The 23,818-nt window shown below is 43.3% G+C and overlaps 1 protein-coding gene across 1 annotated transcript; it reads right to left on the bottom strand.

The window, feature by feature from the left end:
* Positions 1–347: 347 nt before the first annotated feature.
* MED1 (mediator complex subunit 1) lies at positions 348–22,524 on the bottom strand. Its single transcript, XM_084615438.1, has 17 exons — positions 22,317–22,524; positions 18,855–18,961; positions 17,557–17,635; positions 16,952–17,006; positions 16,694–16,826; positions 15,873–15,901; positions 15,335–15,406; positions 14,431–14,505; positions 13,709–13,782; positions 13,191–13,280; positions 11,750–11,861; positions 11,150–11,274; positions 10,841–10,959; positions 9,065–9,266; positions 8,732–8,827; positions 8,502–8,607; positions 348–6,753 (listed from the first exon to the last, which is right to left on the bottom strand). The coding sequence occupies exons 1-17, from the start codon at positions 22,342–22,344 to the stop codon at positions 3,519–3,521; spliced, it is 4,737 nt and encodes a 1,578-aa protein (XP_084471564.1). The 5' UTR covers positions 22,345–22,524; the 3' UTR covers positions 348–3,518.
* Positions 22,525–23,818: the final 1,294 nt, after the last annotated feature.

The raw sequence follows: 23,818 nt of genomic DNA on the forward strand, positions 1-23,818 counted from the left end.
TTAGCATAGCCCTTGCACCAAGGCATACAAAGGAGGTGGCCTTATGGTGTACCTGTGCCTGGGGCATTCTCCCCTAGCCTCTTGCAGCACAAGTTCTGGCTCCTGCATGCCACCAGAGCAGTGGACAGAATGTGTCCCGTACTGTCAGAACCAATGTTTCACTGACAGGCGATAGCAATCTTTGATTTCTAAAATGATTTTTTGTAAGAGTGTTGACTTTACATACCTTGAAGTTAAGACAGTTCTTGGGAAGCAGAATGCTTTTAAATAAAGACAAGACAATATTCTTACCAAAGAAATGTATTTGCATGTAAATAAACATGTTTTGTTTTTTTGCAGTATTTCCAAAAAAGTTGAAAGTACACTCTACATTGAAAAAGAATGAAAAATTAGCAGGAAGTATTTACACGGTTGCTCACAAAAAGCAGATTTGAAGACACTTATTTACATAATGACCATTTAGGAAAGAACCATTTTCTTTTAATCTCAACATCCACTTCTTAACCTGAGATTAAAAGGTTTGGCTTTTTAAAAATTTTTTAGTTTGTTTACACATTTATCTTTCCAATACTGAAAGATGTAAAATATCATATAGAATAACAAAAATATTTTAAAAATAAAACATTTGTAAGAGATCAAACATTTACATGTAAAATGTCTGTGTAATATTGACAAGTGTACCTCATCTCTGATCAGTGCAATAGGAGCATCATGCAACTGTTGCCTGACTTTTAATGGCTGTCTTTCTCCCTTACTTAGTGTAAAACAAATAAGTGTATAAAGGGGAAAGGTTACAGTGCATTATAAGTGGACTGAAAAGCTATTTACCTGCTATGACTACTGTTCAGGATTCAGTTTCTCTCGCAGCACTCAAAGTCACAGATGCTTAAAGAGGATGCAACTTTGTTCCCTGTATTTCTTTAGGTGTTAGCAATGATGCCCACCTCTTGCAGGAGAAATTTAGAACCCTGAACTTGAGTCTTAGGTAAGTAGTGAAGGAAACACATTCAGCTGTTTCATTTAAAATATATTTATAATTTAAATCTTAATAATTTGCAAAGCTGAACAATTTTTTAAAAAGCCTTTTACTGAATCTTTTATACTGTTAAAACACCAGTCCATTTTATTGAGAAAATTATTCCTTGAAAACCCAAACCTTGCTTTCCTTTTGTAACAGTGCTGTTAGCTTCAGCTAAGCCGTCACACAATCCAAAGACATTTAAAGGGTTATTTTAAATAAAGCAACTTAAAATGAGATGGACAGAACTAAAACAGATGACAACCTGTTGCCATCTGAACAAGTATTATTTCCAAGGTGCAGCCACTCTAGCAGGGTCTCAAGATGGGTGTTGTATTTCTTACATCCTCTTCATTGACACCACACAGTCATACAATTCTGATACTGCATCAAATAATGTCATTTGCTGCAGGTTTGGACTTTATTTACTATTTTCTATGGGAGTATTGGTGAGAGGGAAGCCATGGAATGCAGACCACTAGGAGCAAGGGATGGAGGTTGGAAAATAAAAGGGAGAGCTATTGTGTTTGAGAGAGAAATTCCTGCCTGCTTTCCATGTGACAACAGCAATTTCAGTATACAGCCCCAAATAGAGCTGAAGACAGGAAGAATGGAAAAGCCTATCGATAGCTGCATAGAAGCCAACCCACCAAAAAGATACGACCATTCCAGTTTTTTAGGGGCTCTACATGAGCCAGAAAAGAGAAGCTGTTTGGCCTGAAAATTATCAGGGGGCTGGACTGTGTGCAAGACAGGAAATATCTACAGTTTAAAGGAAACCTAAACCTTGAAGTCTTTTCAAACTGCAAACCCAAAATAAAGGGTATTCTCAAGCCCACAGGTGAAATCCTGGCCCCATTGAAGTCAGTGGCAAAACTCAGTGGGGCCAGGATTTCACTCAGTGCATTTCCCTGCAAGACCTAAAAGGAGATGGGTTCACAGTACTCGTTAGATACACTGTGTTCCCTTGTCTGCAGGCTCTTCCATGTCTCCTCCTCTATCAAAACAATCCTAAGTGCTTTTGTTTATAAAATGGACTTCTCGTTCCTATCCTCTCAAGGACAGAGACTAGCAGGTCTTGCCTGCCTCTTCCTTTAAAGTCCTGGTGAGAGAGGGAAATCCGCCATTCGGGGAAATTATTGCTTCTATTGCAGCCAATCAGTTTTCACAGAGCCAAGACATTTCAGCATGGTTTTCATCAACATAAGTTCTAACACCGGCACAGGAATGATTCACACCTATTGGTGAGCTAACAACCTCTCGGGGGGGGGGAGGCATGGGGAATGCTTGTGTGTGTATTACCAGCAGTGCTGCTGTGGAAAAATGTGCTGCACACACACAAAAATTAAAAACTCCCCTTAGGCACTTTTGCAACAAAAAGATTAAAAAAATAAGGCCTGATTCCACAAACCGTTTGCGCACACGAGTAACAATAGTTGCACTGACTTCAAATGGGATTTTTTACAATGAATAAAGTTAAGCCTACTCGTAAGTATTTGCAGGATTGGGCCCTAAATGTATCTCTGTAAAGGTTGTGAATTTTCACAGCACTGGGATTCCGGGGGATTTCATTTCCTTTAAACCTAGCAAAGAGCGCTCAGATCAGGGCAAAGCATGCTGTGATTTTACCAGCTTTCCCAAAGCTACAGTGGCTGCACATTTTCCAAGCTTTCCTAACCCACAGCTAACCAAGCTCCCACTCTCCCAGAGTCCCTTCAAACCCCGCATCACACCATTGAAATATAGAGACTGCATGAAAACCAAACAGCATGAGGCATTCAAATAGGGACATAAATAAATAGCTAAAATGCAAGGTCAATCAAACATCGACATAAATATCCTTCATTGCTTTGACCTGGAATAAAACGCTGATGTCCATCAAAACACAGTGCCTGATTTTGCAGAGCTGCTGCTGTCAATGGAAGATGAAGGTCCTCAGCACCTCTAAGAATCAGACACTAAATGATGAAGAAACTCCATAAAAGAAACCTGCAAAGCATTTCTCTTTTCTCCAGCCACCCTTCAAAAAAAGAGAAAACCACAAGCCCCAAACATTAAAATATGCCCTAAAGTTATTAGCTCAAAACTTTCTAAAAATTTCTCATGAAAAGGAGAGGGAGGGGGGAAAAATCTGATTCTCCCACAATAATTTATGTTTCTGCACCAATTTAGGGTCTGTTTCTCCAAACACTTACCCACATGCTTAACTCTACGCCCACTGACTTTACAGGACTATTAATACGTGTAAAATTCAGCATGTGTGTAAATGAGCTGCACACTTGGGGCCACAGTCAGAAGACTGGTTTGCCATTCCCAGTCAGAAAGATCAGCACTCGCAGGTATTCTGTGCAGGTTTTTGAGATCCTCAGGAATACTGTTTTCATTTTAAACCATGTCCCTCAAGGTAAGTGTGGAACTCTGAAATGAACGATTCTTTGCTTGCTATCTCTAGAACCCACTAGGGGGTTCTAGAGATCTTTTAAAATTATTTTTTTTTAAATTAATTGCCAATCAGAGCAACATCCATGAGGTCATCATCTTCCTCCCCAATCAAAAAATCAGGGCTTGGCCGAGATGGCCTGTCAGCTGATAGGCTAGCACTACTTGTCATGGACAGAGTCTGGTCAGAAGAAATTGGTGATTTAGACCAACTTTCTGGTTTAATGCTGTGTGACTTCTTCTTGTCTCTGTCTTTGTCACGATCCCTATCTCTGTCACGGTCTTTGTCTTTCACTTTCTTCTTCTCTTTTTTGTGCTTCTTATGTTTTTCTGAACTATATTCCGGCAGTGGCCTAATGCCATCATCAGAGCTGGGACTGTTCTGATAGGATTTCTCTGCTATAGAGGAGCCAGACTCGCTCTCACTGTCTATGTTTTGAGGAGTGTATGCTGGTGACTTACTGTGGCTGGGTGAGCAACGTTCATGCTTTGGAGTAGACCCACTGATCAGAGGGGATCCATAGCTTTTGGAAGAAGCCATCTGAGGCCTTAAGCTATCTCCACCTCCTTCCCCAGGTTTCTGCAAGGTTACTTTGGCTTTTATGCTAGGGGAACCACCATCGTGTTTGCTGATGATAATCTTGGCCACTCCAGTACTACCAATGTTTTTGGAATCCGAAGTCTTCTTGGAAGAGTCAACAGATCCTCCAGAAACAGAGACTTTGGATTTGTCTTTGTCACTTTTCTCCCGCTTCCCCTGAAATTCACCTCCAGACATGTTGTGTTTGGAGGACAAAGAATGGCTTGAGGAATTGGAACTTGGCCCCATCTGTCCATCCATTGGGTCTTCACCTCCAGGCCCACTAGTAACAACCCCATGTTTAAGTTTGTCTATGACTGCAATCAAGGATGGCTTCTTGTTTCTGCTTGGAGATTTGCCCTTGGAGCTTCCATGCTGGTTCTGAGATGAAGACATGGAAGAACCACTAGATGAAAAGGAAGATGAAGATGTTGTAGAAGAGTTTGATGAAGGAGGTGGTTTCTGGGACATGGACCCAGAGGATCCCATTCCTGAAGAGGACTTCATATTTGACCCTGATCCAGTCCCAGACATATGTGAGCCCCCAGAACCTGAAGTGATAGGCGATTTTGCTTTAGATGATGGGGGAGTACCTGGAACAGGTTTCATTGGAGAGGCAAGCTTGTCAGAACCCCCTGATGGTCTAGAATGTGAAGGAGAAATGTTTGGTTTACTCATGGAAGGGTTCATAAGTGATGAAGGCTTCCCTTGAGGCTTCATCTTGGTACCTCCGGAACTGCTGCTGAGGCCATGTTTGGTGATAGGGGAGGATCCAGGCTTTCCCACAGACTGAGCTGAGCTTTTTGACTGACCTGAACCTGAGCCACCTTGGCTCAGGTAGAGGCTGCTGCTCATCTTTGAGCCAGAAGACCCTTCTGATTTACTGCTTTTTACTTTGCCTGAGGCAGAAGAGGAGGAGGAAGAGGAGGACGAATGGCTGTGATGGCTTTTGCTGCTCGAGACAGAGCCACTGCTTGTATACTGGCCGTGTGACGGTTTGCCAACAGTCACTGTCCCTTTGGGGATCTGAATTGTGATTTTTGGAATAGGAGGAGTGGCTACACCAGGAGGAGTCTGAGATCTGCCTGAACTTCCAGGAGATTTTGATCCGCCGGAGCTTGCTGGTGGGGTGAAAGGTCTGTTTGATGAACTATGAGAGGGAGATTTCCCTTCTACGTCTGCTTTCTTCCGCTTTGGAAGCTTTTCTTTACTTTTACCATCACTGGACGGGGTCCGGCTGCGTTTTCCTGGCTTACCATCTAGCCCAGGACCCGATAAACTACTCCCAGAGCCATTGCCTTCCTTTACCCGTTTCTGAGACTTTTCCTTTCCCAAATCCCCTGTACTTAGTAAAGGGCTCTGGCTTCCACTGTGATGCTCCATAATGTCAGAGGACCCCAGGGTTTTGCTCGCAGCTGCAATAATACTAAAGTCAACCATGTCTGCCTGATTGCTTCCTTTAAACTTATTTTCTCCCCCGTCACCCCCCAACACTTGCACTCCCAAACTACTTAGGGCCTGGGATGCAAAGCCCTTGAAATCGTCAGCATCTCCACTCTGACTGCTCTCATCGAAGTACTCCTCCCCAAAGCCACTCTGACTCTGACTGTTCAGTAAGTCAGGGTTGAAATCTACTCCTTCAGGGAAAAAATGGTTTGAAGAGTCACTGTTTGGGCTCACAGTCGCATCTGCTATAAGGTCGGCTGGATCAGTGTACGGGGTCTCACTGCTATTTGTCTGAAAGACATCTGGGTCAAATAGGGCACTTTGTGAATGTCCTGAACTAGAAGAGTCCCTTACAGGCGTTCCAATGGGTGGACAGTCCTCGTTAGTGCTGGGGAGCTTGGCAGCCTCCTCTGCTATATCAGAAAGGATATCAGTAACGTCAGCTCCAATGCTGTCTGAACTGGAAAGTCGAACCATCCTCTGAATACTGGGCTGAGAGTGAGGTATAGGCTGGGGGTACGTAGTAGGAGGAGTGCTGCACTGACTGGGCGCTGGAGTAATATGAGGGGTATCCAGAGTATCGGCGGTCATGTTGACATCAAAAATTGGGTTCTGGGAATCAACGTCCATTGAAAACAGCTCTCTCTGAAAATCATCCTCAGTTTGATGCTTGGGCTTATCTGCTGGTGTGCGAGATTTTTTTTTCTTTTGCTTGTTCCCCCCAGGGCCCATTTCCATTCTGGGGGAGCCAGAAGAAGAGTTCTGCCTTTCAAGAGGGCTGCTCCCATACAGAGTGGAGAAGTCCTGAGGAGGATTGTCTTTAAGGAGGTTCATGAGCATCGGGTGGTTCTTGGTGTTGCTTGCTGGTGAGGATACTGGTGGTGGCGTGTGATGGGGAGGGGTTGGACTTGAGCCTATGGTAGACCCCACATTCCCTGTGATCTGCAACAAACTAGTGAGAATAGGGTTCTGAGACACTTTGCTGTAGTCCTCCCCATGGCCCACCGAGTCATGCCTCTCTTTCATGCTCATGCTCATGTTAAACAGGGTAGTGATGGGCCCCCCCGGAAAAGTGTTTGTTGGTGTAGTGGTACCACTCATTGGGTTGCTGCCTGTGGTCATGCCGTACCCTGGGCTGCTGGCGGGGGGCAGGTTTTTCTTCACCATGTCTTCTACTGTCTCTGCAATAAGGGACAGGGCTGGTGTATCTGCCTGAATGGTTTCTGCCTTTCTACGAATGGCTCTCATCGTCACAGGAATGGACATACATCTGCAAGACAGAAAGTGTGAAGGATTTAGTATGCAATTTGCTCATGTATAGAAACTGTCAACTAAAGAGTTTTAAAAACATTACAGGATTCACTGCAGCTCTGAGAGTTAGGAATTATCTCCCTTTTGCAGGAGGGTAAACTAATGCAAATCGCAAGAGACTTGCCTCAGGTCACATGGAAAGACAGCAACTGAGCCAGGAATTGCCAGAATTTAGAATCTTTTGTTCCCTGCTGTATCTATTCATAGCTACTCTATCATACTCCTCTAACCACTGAACAACAGTGCCTCTCTACGTTGCCTTTATTAATATTATCTGCTACATTTTTAATTACAATCAAACTTTAATAATTAGTAACTAAGTAATACTTAAGAGAAGAAGGATGATCTTGCAGCTAAAGAGATTGGGAGTTAGGAGGGATAGGTTCTGTTCCCGGCTCTGCCACAGGCTCTATGTGTGACCTTGGGCAAGTCAACTTAATCTGTGCCTCAGTTTCCCCATCTATAAAATAGGAATAATCGTACTGACCTGGAAGGTAGGTAATTCATCAACATTGTTAAAGAAGTCTGTAGGGTCTCTGTATGTGCAGAGCATTATTAACACCTTGTAGTTTTCTAAATGCTTCCAATGTTGCCTGGGGCTGAGTAATTTTGATAAATGTAAAATCTGGGGGGTGGCAGGGCTATCAAATGTTGGAACTGTGAGTGAGTCACCCTCTAATTCAAAGAGAGGCAGAGACTTTGAAGGCAAATACAAGCTCATCATGAAGCATGAAAACACATACAACTAAGACAGGCATCCAGGAAACAAATATTTAATAAGGTCAGCTGTTGCTGCTCCACAGTTACAATTGGAACCGAGATTCCAATACAACCCTGGTTTTGCCTCCCTTTCTCCCGACCATCATTTGCCTGAAATCCACAGACAAAGGATGAATGGCTTCAAATCTGGTAGGTTTTGTCCAAGGCTGGCGTAGAAAACTCTCAACAACAGGTGAAGTGCAATAGAAATGGAGTTCTGGAATGATGCCACCCAGACAGAAGTGTTCATCAGAATTCAGAAGTCTTTTAATGATATTTTGTCTCTTTTGTAGCTAAGAAATAGAAAGGATAATGGAAGCCGTATGTACCAGTAGACAGGGCATTAGACAGAGGCTCAAGTGACTTGGCTTATATTCCCATCTCTGCCACTTGCCTGCTCGGTGACCTTGGGCATATGACTGTAAACCTCCGTGCCTCAGTTTCCCCATCTGTATAATGGGAATAATGCTACTTAAGTCATTTGTAAAGTGCTTTGAGATTTATGGATGAAAATTGCTACAAAAGATCTAGGCATTATTATTTATTTGTATTATTGTAACGCTATTACTATTATACAGAGAATTGAGGAGGCTAGAAATCTATGTCGCATGCTTAACACAATGATTGTTAAGCAAGAGTTACTGATATATTAACTCGGTTTCATTAGACACCTTCTATTCAAAATTGGAAGACTACAAATGTTCAGCTATTCAAGCACTCTCTTTGGCTGAACAAACTGTAGTGCTTTATAAATAACTATGGAGGATAGTCTGAGCGAGGTAGCAGGTGATACACAACGGGATCTTTCTGCAGAAAAATGAACTGTAGAACCACTGTCCCCTAGATATTTGTGAAGTGCCCACCAGTATCTGGGTGCTAATGTTCTGGGGATTTATAAAAGATGCTCTGAGTAGCATCTTATAGCAGCACAGAGAAGGCCTGGTTTACCTCTGAACAACTTTGGCAATGAAGTCATCTGTGCAGATGAGAGCATCAGAGAGCCCTTTATATAGTTTACAGTTCACATGTGTGGAGTCCTGCACATCCATGACCACTGAAAGACAGAGAGGAGGCATTTGGGAGAAATTAAACTTCCAACTGTAGTGGCAAAAAACAACACCCCTATCTTCACCTGAAATCCATTGATAAATACATGCTTTTCACTGAACCCTACTCACCACACACCAGGGAGTCATTCACAGGATGCTGAAAGGATACACTGAAGCAGGAATCTGAGAGGGGACAAACTTCAAATTGCAGGATCCCAGGAGAATCTGAAAGACACAGGAGCTGGTAAATGCAGCATCTACACAGCACAAGAGACAAAGACAGACATGAGCTCAAATATAGCCATTGAAAAGAAAGAAAAATAAAAAGGTGAAGCAAAGCAGCCTGGGCCTCTAATTTCCTATTCCCCAAACCCGCCGTCTGATTCTAATATGCTACAGAAAACAATCCAGGATCATCTCCAGTCACAGAATTTTATTTATGTTAGTCAATGTGTCACCCACCTTCTTTTAAAACAGTTCGCTTGACACAACTGCCAATCAGTGTGTTGTAGGCCACTTGATGCCTGATCAAGTTGAGGATGAGAGGAACCCGGCCAGGGTGCTGGAAGGTGATTTTACTAATGAGAGTTCCTTGCAGGCTCCTTCCATCTGGAAGAGGAGCATCCTTGTTCAGGAAATAGCAGTGCTGCTGTCCTGGAAGAGCCTAGGAAACAACCTGTGCGTTACCCCAATGGTACTGGATACAAGGAAGTAAAGACAGCTACCAAAGCAAATGCAACTCCAAAATCTGTGTCATGCTAAGTTACCTTTGTGGTTGGAATTGACAAACATTGTAGAGACACTTTCTAAGAATCAAACCCTTTTATAAACTGATTTACAACCTGAACCAACAAAATACCAGTCTAGAAATACCACTGCCAAGAATGATAGTATCACTCTGTACCTCTATACTGCCCCATCAGAGGTTCTCAAAGCACTTTTATACACAGTAAACTTCACTGTCCTTTTGTGAGGTGGTTAAGTATCGATTCATTTTACAGTTGGGGAAACGGAGGCACAGAAGGTGAAATCTTGGCCTCACTGAATTCAATGTGAGTTTTATATTGACTTCAGTGAGCCCAGGATTTCACACAAACTGTTTAAGTGACTTACCCAAAGGTCACACAATGTAGTCAGTGGAACAGCCACATACAGAACCCAAGAATGCTATCTCCCAGATCTCTGCCCTAACCACCACGGTGACATTCCACCTCTCATGGTGCTTGGGTTTTATAATTACACAGTCAAAGTCAATTCCCACTCATTGTACCTGCAATTGCAAAAACATCTATAAACCCACAAAAAGTCCATTCAAATTACATTAAGAATCTAAGATACCTATAGAAGCCACATAATTCCATGTTAATGTAAACAATCAGTCACTTGCTTTTTACAGATATTGGAATGTTCAATGGAAACTGCATCCTTCAACACAGTAGCCAACCCAGAAAGTACCTTTCTCTTCCCTCCTCACATCAGCTACAAGTTTTCCAGCTCATGGCAGTCACTCAGAGAAGCAGTGGTTTAACAGTACAGATGATTTCAATACCTTCCCATAAATCTAGGCTCCGGCATACCATAATTTTGGCTACCCTCATAGTTCTCATCTGTGCAATTAACCCAATCAAAAGAGCAAGTCTGTCCTTAGGAGGATCAGCTCATTAGTACAGGCACACATTTAAAAGAGGTCATTTATCAAATGTTATTAGACCAAATTGCTGATCTCCTCTGGTCACTTTACATTCTCCACTTGTGTTCTGGTATGTGATTCTCAGTTAAATAGGAACATTAAACAAGACAACCCATGCAGACAAACTCATTGGTTGCACATGCATCGGTTTATTTACCAACACAGTACATCGTGGTTTTGGGTTACCTTTTGTAATGGAGGTAGATCAGTTGCAAAAAGAAACTCTTGCAGCCCAGAGGATGACAAATCCACAGTTAAGACAGGACAATTAACCTACTGTGATTGTGTCTTTTCCAGCATTCTGGCTTGGATAACAGGTTGTGTCTACACACAAAAGCTGTAGCTCTTTAAGTATAACTGCATCCACTCTAAGGGCTGTACTGGAATAACTACTGATAAAAACATGCCCCAATTGACAGTTATACTGGTACAAGAGAAGGCTGGAGTTGTATTTAATAGATTCCAGTCCAGGGTTTCTAACTTTTTTCAAGAGTCTTCAACCTGCCTCTTCTGTGTGCTTAGTTCCCCAGTTCTAGTGACATACTTACTGCATAGAAGCGCATGTTGTGGTTTAAAGGTACAGAATCGGTCTCCTTGGATAACTCAAACTGTGTGATCAGCTCATACAGGGGGACAAATGTTGGCGGGGTGTCAAACAATGGGATTCCTGAGGGGAAACAGCAGAGCATAATGACATCACAGAGCTAAAAGGAGCTGCACAATAACATGGACCTAGTCAATCCTCAAAAGCACATATAAAAGAGAGTATAAGAGTTTGGGTTAAACTCACTTGGTGTGCTTAAAACAATCTACTAGTAAAAGCTAGTGAATACTTGTCTGATAGAGTTACAGCTCACCTGTGCAGCTCTGCAGTTTCTGAATGAAAGGCCGGGATACTGGAATAGGTCGTGGGAACTTCAAGAAGAAGCAAGCTGGCAAGTCAACACTGTTGGCACTGGTGACTGATGAGAAGGACGGAGTCCTAAAACGTTGAAGTTACTTGTTATTTTTTATTACATGCATATTTGTATTTATGTAGGTACATTATGCTCCTATCCCCCGAAAACAATGCCTGAGTACCATACAAACATTAATGAATTTATCCTCACAACACACTTGTAAGGTAGAAAAGTATTATGATGTATGCACAGAAACATTTTTTAAAGTGTATATACATTTTAAGTGTAAGATACACATTTTATCCTCTGCCCAAACAGAAGTATAGTGTCTGTTACTTCTGAAAAATTACGACACTTGATTAACACCTGAAAACTAGGCTTCACTCATGTCTCAAGTGCAGGGTATTTCACAGATCAGGGCAACATCAAATCCCATGACTGATGATATGACATTGTGTTACTGACATGCCTTGGAAAGATGACTCAAAAGAGTGACATGCCAGCAGCATCTGAATGAGGCCACTGTGAGAGGCCCCAGCAGAAGTGCCCTTTCCTTACCCTTTGTTGTCAACAGGATGAGATCCCATAATTAATGGTGCAATTGGGAGTTTGTACATAGCCAAGGTTCCTTCGATTGTTATCGACGCGTTCATGCCCAAAGACCGAGGGACTGGAAGGGGAGGCAAGAGAAAGGAGACCATATCAAAACCTGCTGGAAAACCCATTCATGTGTTTTAGAAGTTAAAAATACTGCTCACATAGAGATGTGTTATTTGTCTATGTAGCACCTCTTTTAAAGTTTGATATAGCCTAGTTTGAGTGTGCAGCCTTTTGTTTATGCTATTTGAAGTTCTATTTCTGGAGTGGGCTTGTTACCGGTCAGCAATAACTTTCAGGTGATTTTACAAGCTTGCAGTACACGTCTATGTGCAAAATTATTTATGATTTTGGAGCATTTCAGCCCCAGTGTCTTATTTTTCCAACTTGTCTCGCTTTTGCTAGATACAGAGCTTGGTGTTACTGTATAAAATGCTACCGAAGAGCAAACACCTACGAACAGGTGAAGTTTACTATTCTCGTCCTACAAAAAGCCACACTCATAATCACAGCTGGAACCAGGGGAAAGAATTTTTTTTAGTTTTCTTTTTAAATTAATCAATATAAAATAAACCTACAGTTAGCCATCCTGGATGAAATTCACTCCAGTGCAGAGGACCAGCATATTTTGAGGGCTTAAGCAGGATTTAAGTGATGCACTGGCTTTGTGCAGGCCTGCACAGAAGTGGATTTCACCTCCAGAGGTCAACTGTATCCAGAAAATGGGAGAAGTGTCCCAGGATTTGCATGTGCTTATCAAACCTATGTCCGTCACTCTGCCCTTGATTCTCTCATATTGGAGAGCAGTGGTTGCAGACAGCCAAATGGTCATGACTCCCTGATCCTGGCTGTCCAGCCCCAGTGGAAGCTGGAGTAGCAGGGGATCTAGTTTAACTTCTGTCACTGGTGTAAGGTCCTGAATGGACCATTGGCTTTATGTTAGTGGATGACCAAGAGCGCTGTAGCTCTGCTTCGCCCTGCTCCTCCTGCCCTTGGAACACATCGGCCATGACCTCTCCTTTCTGTTATGCCAGAGGCAAGGGGCTGGCTGGCGTAGAAAGCAGAAGAGCCACCTCTGCCAGCTTTCTGCTGGTGAAGACTTCCCCTATGCAGTGTGAATTCTCCATCAGCCAGCTCCAGATAGGAAGGCCATTTTGTGCTGCTTATGAAGGAGAAGCCAGCCATCAATCTTCAGAATTCTACACTTTCCTCAAAAATCTAAACTCTACCACCAGTGAGTCAGTCACTCACGCTATAAAGAAGCTGCCTTCTTCTACAATATTCTCGCCTCTGACTTCATAGAAAAGTTTAAACAAAACTAGGAACAAGTTTTAGACAGACTGAAAATCTTATGTGCCTAAAGTACAATCAGTGGCCAGAAGCAGCCTTTTAGGTGACGTACCGTTGTTCTCATGCAAAATAATGGTTGCTCCAGTGCCTTCTTCAAATAAATCATAGGGTGAAATGTAATACTTGAGATTCATCAGATGACCTGTGGGAAAAGGCTGGTTAATGAGGGCCTTGATGGATGAGTTACTCTGATCCTTCATAAAAGTCACTAGCAACCAGACCATACTCACTTTGCAATACTGCACAGCACATGAAGTGCAAAGCTGTTCAAACAGTCGCTCTTTTTAACAGAGGCCAAGATGTCTGACAGAGAGAAACTGTGCATTCTAAATCCAGTATACTGAGTGATTTTGTAAAAGTAAAACTACCCTACTGGATCATGAGATACTTAGAAATATGTAGATGACCACCACTCTTACACTGGCAACTCTTATCCACTATTAGTATCTGCTAATATGAAGCTCAGCTACCATCTGTAAAGGTTTAAGTCATCTGAATAAAATCAGACAACTAAGAAGGGTCTGTTCAATCCCCTTTTCTCTCTTTTGGTTACACAAAAGACACAGATACCTCCACTTCTTGGGGTGAGATACCCAACACTGCCATGAAGAATCTTGTCAAGGGGACTTGCATTGGTGGCTTGCCTACAACAGAGAGAATAGTACATTTAGGATGTGCTGGAGCATAGCTCGAATCCCAAACATCTAAGCACTGGTGGCTCCTTTAAGATCTTACAATACACACTTCACAGTCAGATAAAAGTAAATATCTTAAGCTCCACACTATAACTGGAAAATGTCTCAAAGTATTGGCAAAAGGAGTCATCAGTTTCCCCACTAGCTAAGTGGGTTTTAGTCCACTAAACCTAATGTAAGTGGTTTCCAACCTGTTTTGTTGGAACAACCTCTGTGATGGGTGGCTGATCAACCCCATCCCAGGATCTCCTCCTGCTAGATACTAAAAAAGCTGCTGTATCTATTTTTTTTTTTTGGTCAGTCTCTCGTCCACGCTGTCTCTGCTCTTTTTCTATCTCTAATCTCTCTTTTTCATCCTCAGCCTGTTTTTTCCTCACCTTCTATTTCAATTGCTCATTCTGCAGTTAAACACAGACTTTAGAAAAGCCGAAAAAATTATGAACAGTTTCTATAACGCTTTGTATCAACCTCCAGTTGCATGGGGTTGCTCTAATGTAAGCATCAGTTTTTAAAAGGAAGTCAGAAAGTACCGGTCTCATCATGCCGCCAATTCATGCCCAGGTATTGAGAAAATCAAAGGTGTATAAATGTTCTTACCAGTACATCACTGCCATCTTTGAGAGATCCAGCTCCAAAGATTGAAGAGCCAAGTACATTTTAGTTTTAAGTTTGCTTGGAAAAAAGCAATATGGAAAAAAAAAAAAGAATTCAAGAAACTGTACAGAACCTAAAGTTACCTCAGAACTTCAGATTAAATTCTTTACTAAAAGTATTACCCTAATCATGGTATTAAATCACTAAAGACAGTCACTTTTTCCTATTATGGTTTCAATGTAAACTGATAAGACATAAACAGTGAATGATACAATGTCTCACATCTTAGATTGTATATTATATTTTATCTTCTTTTCTCAATTTGTACAGAGCAAATCATGTACATATGTATTCCTAATTTGATATCTGTGTACTTCATGATTATAATAAAATATAAAATTAAGGGATTTACACGTACATCTGTGTTTTTTAAATAAAAAATGCACAGAACCACAGAGGAGAAAATGAAAAGAATAAGAATTTTTATGCTTCATAGTCTTAACTTAGGCCCTGATCCTGCAAACATGTATGCATCTGAATAACCCAATGTAAACCCTTTGGGGCAGGGACTGTCTTTTTGTTCTGTGCTTTTACAACGCCTAGCACAATGGGATCCTGATCCACAATTGGGACTCTTAGGCACAATGGTAATTCAAATAAATACACAGAGGATCAGGGCATTGGTAAGGAAATTTGTTAATATTGTTTATCTTGACAGTAACCTTTAAATGCAGTGCTTTTTTATGTATAAAAGACAGATGGTTATCTGTCACACAAGCAGGCGCATGGAAGCCAACAGGACTAGTCACCTGTGTAAAATTAACATGGGTTAAGTGCTTGCAGAATTGGGGCCTAGACTGGTTATATAACCATGGGGGCGGGAGGAGAATACACTACATACACTTACTTGTCTCCAGGAAGTTTATAAAGGTTCACAAGCCCCTTTAGATGCTTAGAGAATTCATCAAAGTTTTTCTCTCTAGGAGGAGGAAAAAATTGTCATTGTTAAACAATTTGGATAAATTGTTCATAGTAGATCGTTTTATTTTTAAGAATTATTACCTTTATAATACAATTCTTAAATCACTGAGGAATTTACTTTTGCAACACAAAAATTGCGAAAATATGTTTCTTTAATCACTCCTTTAATATTTGCAGTTGATTTAGTTTTAGTTTTTTGTTTTTTAAATGTCTCTGCAAAACACCCTGGTCAAGAGACAATTGTGTGGCCTCGTACAGAGGCTTCAGAGGTACCACACATGATGAAGAGAGTCAGGAAGCCCTAGCCAAACAAAGCCAGAAAACCTCTTGTGAAAGTGCAAAGACTTTGTGAAGAAGGAACAGTTACCAACTGCTGTACAATTCCTCCCATAAAATAGTACTGCTGATCAATATCAGGAAAAAGAATCTTTTTCAGGATGCAATGAACAGCTGTTTTTGCTCACCTCAGCTGTTGCACCAGTTCTGGACAGCTCTGAAATGGAAAGAACATATACTACATTCATTTCAAATTCATCTGTGACTTTTGAACATTTCTATGACTATAAAATACAGGGACAGAATGAGGTTTCTGACCATTATCTTCTGGTCAGAAACAGTTTTACACTCACTGCTCTACACCAGCATGGTTCTGATGCCCTGTTTGTCAATCACTTGCAGCACAAATTCATTTAATACTATCTCCTGTTAAACAACTATACCAGTTTTCAAACTTGGGGGCTTTAAGTTGAATACCTAAATCCATATGTAGGTATCTACTAAAAGTGGCATGGTTTTCAGAGGTGCAATTAAATCAATGGGAATTGCAGATGCTACTGCCTCTGAAAAATCAGGCCACTTTTTTATGATGCCTAACTTTAGGCCTCCAAGTTGAAATATTTTGACCCAAGTTTCATCTTCCATCTACAGAACTGTAAGTTTTATCAATGATAAAGAAATATGCTGAAGAAAACCAATAAAAAGCTGCAGATAACTGTAATTCTGCTTTGTCAATTGATTATACTCTGACTCAAAGAAAAATATGGACCATTATCTAAGTGGTTCTTGTTCACATGCACAGAACTGAACCAATCACCAAATTTAGGAGTGAGAAGGAATCTCCCCATGGAGGTTTTCACCTTCCACTGAAGCCATGAGTAGAGATTTTCTATCAGAACTAGATGGACATATTTTACACAATTGATTCCCTGTGTTTGTGCAGAGGGGAGGCAAACCAACACTGCTTGCCTTTGGCGTTACCCATCTCCTCTTTCTAGGTTATACGTACCACAGGATTTTCTCCATGGTGCGCCACCTTCACATCACACAGCAGCCCTGTAGGATCTAACTGGACTTCCACATAGAACATGTCTGAAGTGATGTAACATTCAGTGCCATTTGCACTAAGGTGAGATCCAAGGCTTACATACAAAACAAAACAAAAATTGCTATGAGATGCACACAAAAAACAATCAAACCAGCAGTGAGATTATGATGATTCTGTACAGATACACAGGAAATGCTTCTGCCACAAAAGAAGACTTACCCATTTTGTCTAGCTATAGACTCCAAGCGATCGGTCATGGCAGGCAGAGATGATACTAAACAGGAAAGACACAAGGCAAGTTTAGATCGAATGACTCTTACTTTTCCCATAGGAGTGTATTCCTTTGGCACTAAGTGCAGTCTCAACTACCCTTCCTCACACACACACGAGCCAACATTATGCACTTGTGCAGTTACACATCTGGGTGTGCGCACACATGAATTATCCACATGCAAAAAATAGCAGGAGCAATTTTTAAAAAGAAAAATACAGCCCACCATCGCAGTCACAACTGCAAAGAAATGAACTGATATTCTTCCATGTTCCCATACCTAATCACTTTTGGGTTGAGGCCAGGCAAATGGTTTAGAATAAAATACTACTGGCAACCTAAACTATGACATTCTACTGTGGCATAAGTGGTAAATATGTGCGTGTGAAAGTGTGCACGCATATATGTCAATGCACATACCATAAACACAAAATGAAACATTTGCTATTTCTGTTTGTTTTTACAATTTAATATTTCTATCATGTTTCATTCTGAACACCATGGAAAGCGTAAGTACATTTTTTGTTGTTACATTTCCAAAGAGTTTACCAACCTTTTAATGCTTTCTGCAAAGTCTCCAAACAGCTCACCAGATGTTGATGGCCCCCAGAGTTCATCGCAACCCGTTTTTCCTAAGTGAAAAGGGAGAAAACAACCCCCATTTGTATGCAATGTTCATCAAGAGTGAGTCATTATAACTATTATTCAGGGCCAAATGTTGTTTATTCAAACAATTTAAAGTAAATTAAATCCCATCCCAGAATTACTCTTCCATTTAGGTCCCTAAAATGAGAACAGGAGCAAGATAACAAAGATATCCACTGCGCACACACCTCTTTTTTTTCCTTAAGCAGCTGATTGAATTGGAGGAACTGACTCTAATAGCTTTTTATATATGCATAATTCTAAACAAACAGAATAATAAAGGAAGAAATGGGGGGAGGGGGAGGGAATAGCCAGGCATGCAAATTTCATACATCACAGAACAATATTTGCAGAAAACTTTTCGTTACCTTTCCCTAGCATGACCAGACGTCCTGATTTTATAGGGACAGTCCTGATATTTGGGGCTTTTTCTTATATAGGCTCCTTTTACCTCCCACCCCCATCCCGATTTTTCACACTTACTATCTGGTCCCCCTATCTTTCCCTTCCCCATTGCTGCCTTTTCAACAAACACACCAGCCGGGCAGTGGTGCTAAAACTGAATGCAACATGCCTAGTATTAGGAACACTTCTACAATAATTTGGTGCAGTGTCTCACAAATTAACTGTACTTCTACCAGAAAAGGAGAATGAATGAGACTGTGCTGCATAACTGCACTAACAGCTAGTTGCCAAAGGGGACTGGTACCTTAGTTCTAAGTAGACACTGCAGTCCAGTGGTTAAGGGCAGCAGGATCATGGGGTCTATTCCTGACTCTGCCAATGTTCCATGGGTGTTAGCCCTTGGGTAAGCTACATCTTCTCTTTGTGTCTGTTCCGATGAAGTGAGCTGTAGCTCACGAAAGCTCACGCTCAAATAAATTTGTTAGTCTCTAAGGTGCCACAAGTCCTCCTTTTCTTGTTTCTCCTTAGTCTGTCTTGTCTATTTAAATTATAAACTTTCTCAGGCAGGAACTATTTCTCCCTGTTTCAGTTAGCACAATGGGGACCCTGATCTTGGCTATGCCCTCTAGGTGCAACTGGTAAAACTCTATCTTCTATGAGCGATTGTAAGGATTAATATTTTGCAAATCATTTTGAGATAGCTGGCTGAGGAGTGCTAAAGAAGTATTACTACTAATCCAGACTACATAACTACACCATTCTCCCAGTAAACAATCTCATCCAGACTCCTCCAATTCTCACCATGACTTGACGGACAAGCTTCACCGTTTCAGTCCAAGGTCTGTTTTGGTTAAACTTTGCATGAAGTCTTTCCAAGAGAGAACTCATCTTATTCAGCTTCTCCGTTTCTACAGGACAAATGATATGGGACAACTCAGTCAGGGGGCCTGCCACTGTTTAATCTCCGTGCTGACAATAAAATTCAAACTTTTACAAATAAAAACTCCTGCGAGTTCCAAATAAAAGATGTGTCCTTTGCCCTTAACAGCAACATAAAACAATTCAGAGAAATTTTACTTATTGCCAATTTACTCTTCTCTCACACACACACACACACACACACACAGTTAAATAATGCAAAGATTGTACCAAAGATCATCAAACCCAGGAGACTATAAGACTTCAAATACCTCCTGGGGAAATCAGTAGTACTACATATGTGAGTAAGATGTGAGAGTGGGATTTGGTCCATCTTGTTTAGTCTTGGTATTGCATTATAACTGACTGGGTACCCCTTGCAGACACAAGAGGATGGTTTAAAGACCTGCTGAAACCTCAAGGAAAACAGAAGATAAGAAGTATAGCAGTTCTTTAAAAAGGGGAGGTTCTACTTTTAATCTCCTGTCTCTTATTGCACTGTATATACATAGTTCCTCTCCAACTCTTTTGTTCTACTAACCTCATTGTATGGCAAAGATCCTCCGCACAGACCACCTTCTCTCCCCACCTCCCACTACATATTCCTCAACCATTTGTATTCTGTGAATCTCCAAGAAGGAAGCTACAGATCACAGTTTGAGATCCACTGTAGTCACATTCATGAATCATAGAATATCAGGGTTGGAAGGGACCTCAGGAGGTCATCTAGTCCAACCCCCTGCTCAAAGCAGGACCAATCCCCCATAGTTGCCCCAGATCCCTAAATGGCCCCCTCAAGGATTGAACTCACAACCCTGGGTTTAGCAGGCCAATACTCAAACCACTGAGCTATCCCTCATGTATTCAATTACTTTCTTTTTTTAAAAACACCTTCACAGCACTGAATGGAAGTCAACATAACACACTATAAAGACTCCAACTGGAGCCCATTTGCAGTGAAGGACCTGACTGAGGCAGCGACAGTTGGAATGCTGTACAGGAAGGGACTCATGCCCCGACCCAACTGCCAGCACCTCAGAGGGCTCAAAATTCTATGATTTAGAGGTATTCTGACCTGCCTAGTGGGATGGAGCCAATACCGAAGGGTTGGTATCCTGTGGGCACGGTATCATTAGGTTGCAGAGATGTCCTAGAACTGGGATTGCTATTTGCACACTGCAAGGGAGTGACACAATTCGAGATTTCACAGTAAATGGGGTTTCAAGGGACACCATCACTTGAAATCTAGTCATTTTAAAAAAATGAGTGTCATGTCTCAGCCTCCTCCCTAGCACCACAACCCTTACTCATCTCCCACCCTGGTGCGAAGGCGAGGTCATGGGGGGAGGAAGGAGGGCAGAGCACTGCACCTGATGCACAGGATTGCAGTGGCACTCAGGTTTGGCCCAGCCACACCTCAACTGTGACAGGAGCCACTGCCGTGGGGTGAGTGCAGGGCAGGCTCATTTACCAACTCCCCCACCCTCCCCTCTGCACCAGGCCAGGACAAATGAACGTTTGCCTGCTTTTGCACCTGTGGTTTCATTATTTCTGTGGGTCCAACTGAACCCATGCTAATGCCACACCTGCTTTTATTAGAAAAGAAACAGGTTCCTCTATAGTTAGACTCTTTGAAATGTACAGCAATCATCACAGTTTATTTTAGCAACCTCATCTGAGTTGTCAGATCCAAGAAAAACAGAGGGAAACAGCACCTGATGATGTAAGTTACTGCTCATGTAAACACACATCTAGGGACTTTTCAAACTCAGGTTGGTGATGGAATAGATCAGAGGTTCCCAAACTGTGGAGAACACCTCTAGGGCAAGGGAAGCACAACATTATTAGGGGAATGTGAGGACCTGACTGTGCTGTGCTGAAGAGTCTGAGCCAAGAGGGGCCCAGTTGGGTAAGAGAAGCAGATAAGGGGGCTGTGTGGGCAGTCTCAGCTGTTAGGACCAGGTTCCCTGTTCATCTCACTCCCCCGCTGCCAACTGGCCGTTACCATGCTCTGCTGGGGAAGCCAGAAGGGACTCTGCAAGAAGGAAGCTGTAAGCTGTCCCCCTTACTTTTGATACCCCTGCAGCACAGAGCGCCTTCCTGTCCCCAGCCCTTCAGTACAGCCCCAGGGAACCAAGCCCCAGCTGCCTCCCCTGCTGGACAGGGTCTGAGTAGAGGAAGCAGACAGAGCCTAGTGCCCCAGGGCCAGGCTAAGAGGCCAAAGTCAGGAGGGGGCCACTACTCATAGGGTGCAGCATTCTGCTGCTCTCCTGATCCAAGCAGGGCTCCATTTGCTTCTCTGCACAGGGAGGAGTGTGATAGGCAGGGAGCCAGGTCCCATCAGCCAAGACCACCCCAACCCCTGTAGGGAGTGGAAACTGCCACATGGGACACACCCACTCTGCTCCCCATAGGTAGCAGGCATCCCTCCCTCAACGTGGGTACCAGACACTCACCCCGTGCGTACCAGGCACCCCACACAAGGGCGTGTGTGCTCAGGACATGAATCTCCAAAGGAGGGCTCAGCAAAAAAAAAGTTTGGGAACTTCTGGACTAAATTATATCATTCACTGACAGTGTAATAGCAACTGAAGGGGCATGTTTAATGAAGGTGAAGGTATCTGCAATCTGATCTATTTTATGCTACACCCATCCCCAAAAGATCTCAAACTCCACTATACAATGCTGTATCTTGATCAAAGCGCAAGCTATTTTGATCAACATAAAGCTTTGCACAGTAGGACCTACTGTAACCTCTCCTGGGCCATATAGGATCATGCTGGATCACCACGGCTTAGGTAGCCGTACGTTCCGTATACCAGGAGACCACGCAGCCCAAGATGAAACGTCCCACCCTAAACAGCTGTGCTGTCCTCAGGCTGCTCCCACGAAGATGCAGCAGCCTGGGCTAGGAACCCGTAAGCTCCAGCAACCATTCACATCCCACTGGGGCGACAGGTAGCGAAGAACCCCAGCGTACATGGGCTGTATTGCTGTGACGGATGTGGGTGGCCGTGGGCCCCCCATGTCGGTCCCCTTCCATGCAGGGTAGCAGAGCAACATGGTAGCAACGGGGGGGGGGGGCAACGTGTGTGTAGGGAGGAAATAACTCCCCATTAGCCGAGCAGGGAGCAACCTAAATCCCTTGGCGCTGACGGGGGGGGGAGCTGAACGCAGGGAAGGGGGCGGGGGCAGCAGAATCTCTGAGGGAAGTTGGAGCAGATCGCCCCCTTCCCTAGAAGCCAGGGCTCCCCCTACAGCGTCTGGGGCTCCCCCTTCAGCTCCCCCCCCCCGAGCCCCGCCTCTCCCAGGGCCAGGGCCAAGCCTCCCCCCGCCCCGACTCACCCTCGGCGCCCCCCTGTGCCGCCTTCATCCCGTGGGCCGGTGCGGGCCTGGGAGGGGGGGAGGGAGGAGGGCCCCGGGGCAGGCCGCAGGCGCCGGCCTGGCGTAGAGCAGGTACCCGCGGCCAGGCCCCTCCCGCTCGGGCCTCAGTCCGCGGCGGCCGCCGCCAGCCCAACGGCCATGGCTACGCTCCAAACCGCGCGACACTTCCGCCTTCTCGCAGCCACCGAGACGTCTCGCGAGAGCGGAGCGGCGAGACCCGGGATGGGAGCGAGGGGGGGGGCGGGTGTCATCTCGCGAGACTTGCGGGCCTCACTCTTTCCCTCCGGCCCTCCCCTTCCTCGGGCAGCGGGGCTGGGTCGTGAGAGGTCACAGGCGAGGGGCACGTGTGCGCCCATGCGGTGCCCAGGAGGGTCACAGGGCAGGCAGCGGCTTCTGCAAGGGGAGAGGGAAAAGGGGTGGGGCGTTTTACGTCCGCAGGTGGAAAAAACACTGCCACTGAAGCCAAAATGTTACAAAAATATTTAATTGCCGGGGGGAAAAAACAAAACAAAACAACCTAAAAAGTTTTAAACAGAAAAGTTTCATCCCCTTCCCCCTCCCCCCCCCCACTTTGTAAAATAGCTGAAGCAGCAAATCGTGGTTACTGCTGGGGGAAGGGTAGCACACATCTCAAAACTACCATCCCAACAGCTAAGAGACTTAACATAAGTAATGCAAAAGCAGGGCAAGTTATTTTAGACAAGACAGGATTCTTTTCTTAGGCCGAAACAACATTGCTGTAACTTCAGCTTCATAATTCCCTGTTTCAGATAGCACTTTACCATTATGATACAAGATACCGCATGTCAATATGAGGCAGAAAATTTCATGTCTAAAATGGGACAGTTAACAGACTTATTTTATTCATTTACAAAGTAAGTTTAATATCACAGGTGATGTGCAGGGGTTATGAAGGAAGCTGCAAAAGCAGCCTCCACTGACTATAGTAATCCAGCCTGAACCTACTGTTGGGTTATAAAATGGGGCAAGAAGAGACTTGAGGAATTAGTGGTTTCATTGGGTATGGCCTAATTCACAGTACTGTAGCCACATATGTCCCAAGATGAATGAGGTAATAGCTTTTATTGGTCCAACTTTTGCTGGTGAAAGAGACAAGATTAATACTGTGCCCCAACACACTTTTCAAGATCCATGGGTCCTATACATGCCTATCACATCATTCAATGTATTTCATCCAGTGCACTAAATGCTCCAGTAACAACAATGTAGTTGAAATGAGCTCTCCAATGAGTTCACTCAGAAAAATGGTGAGACAAAAACACTATATCAGCTGTAAGTAAATACTTTTCACAAAATGATCACTCCCTATCTGACCTCTTAATCCTCATCAAAAACCTACACACCACCCTCAAAATACAAACCTGGGTAGTGGGTCACTTCATCTTGAATGGTTTCTTGCAACAGGCATTAACTCCTTATACCAATTTGTACCACTTTGTATT

The sequence above is a fragment of the Lepidochelys olivacea genome, assembly GCF_965140295.1.
Source record: "Lepidochelys olivacea isolate rLepOli2 genome assembly, chromosome: 27".
NCBI lineage: Eukaryota > Metazoa > Chordata > Testudines > Cheloniidae > Lepidochelys > Lepidochelys olivacea.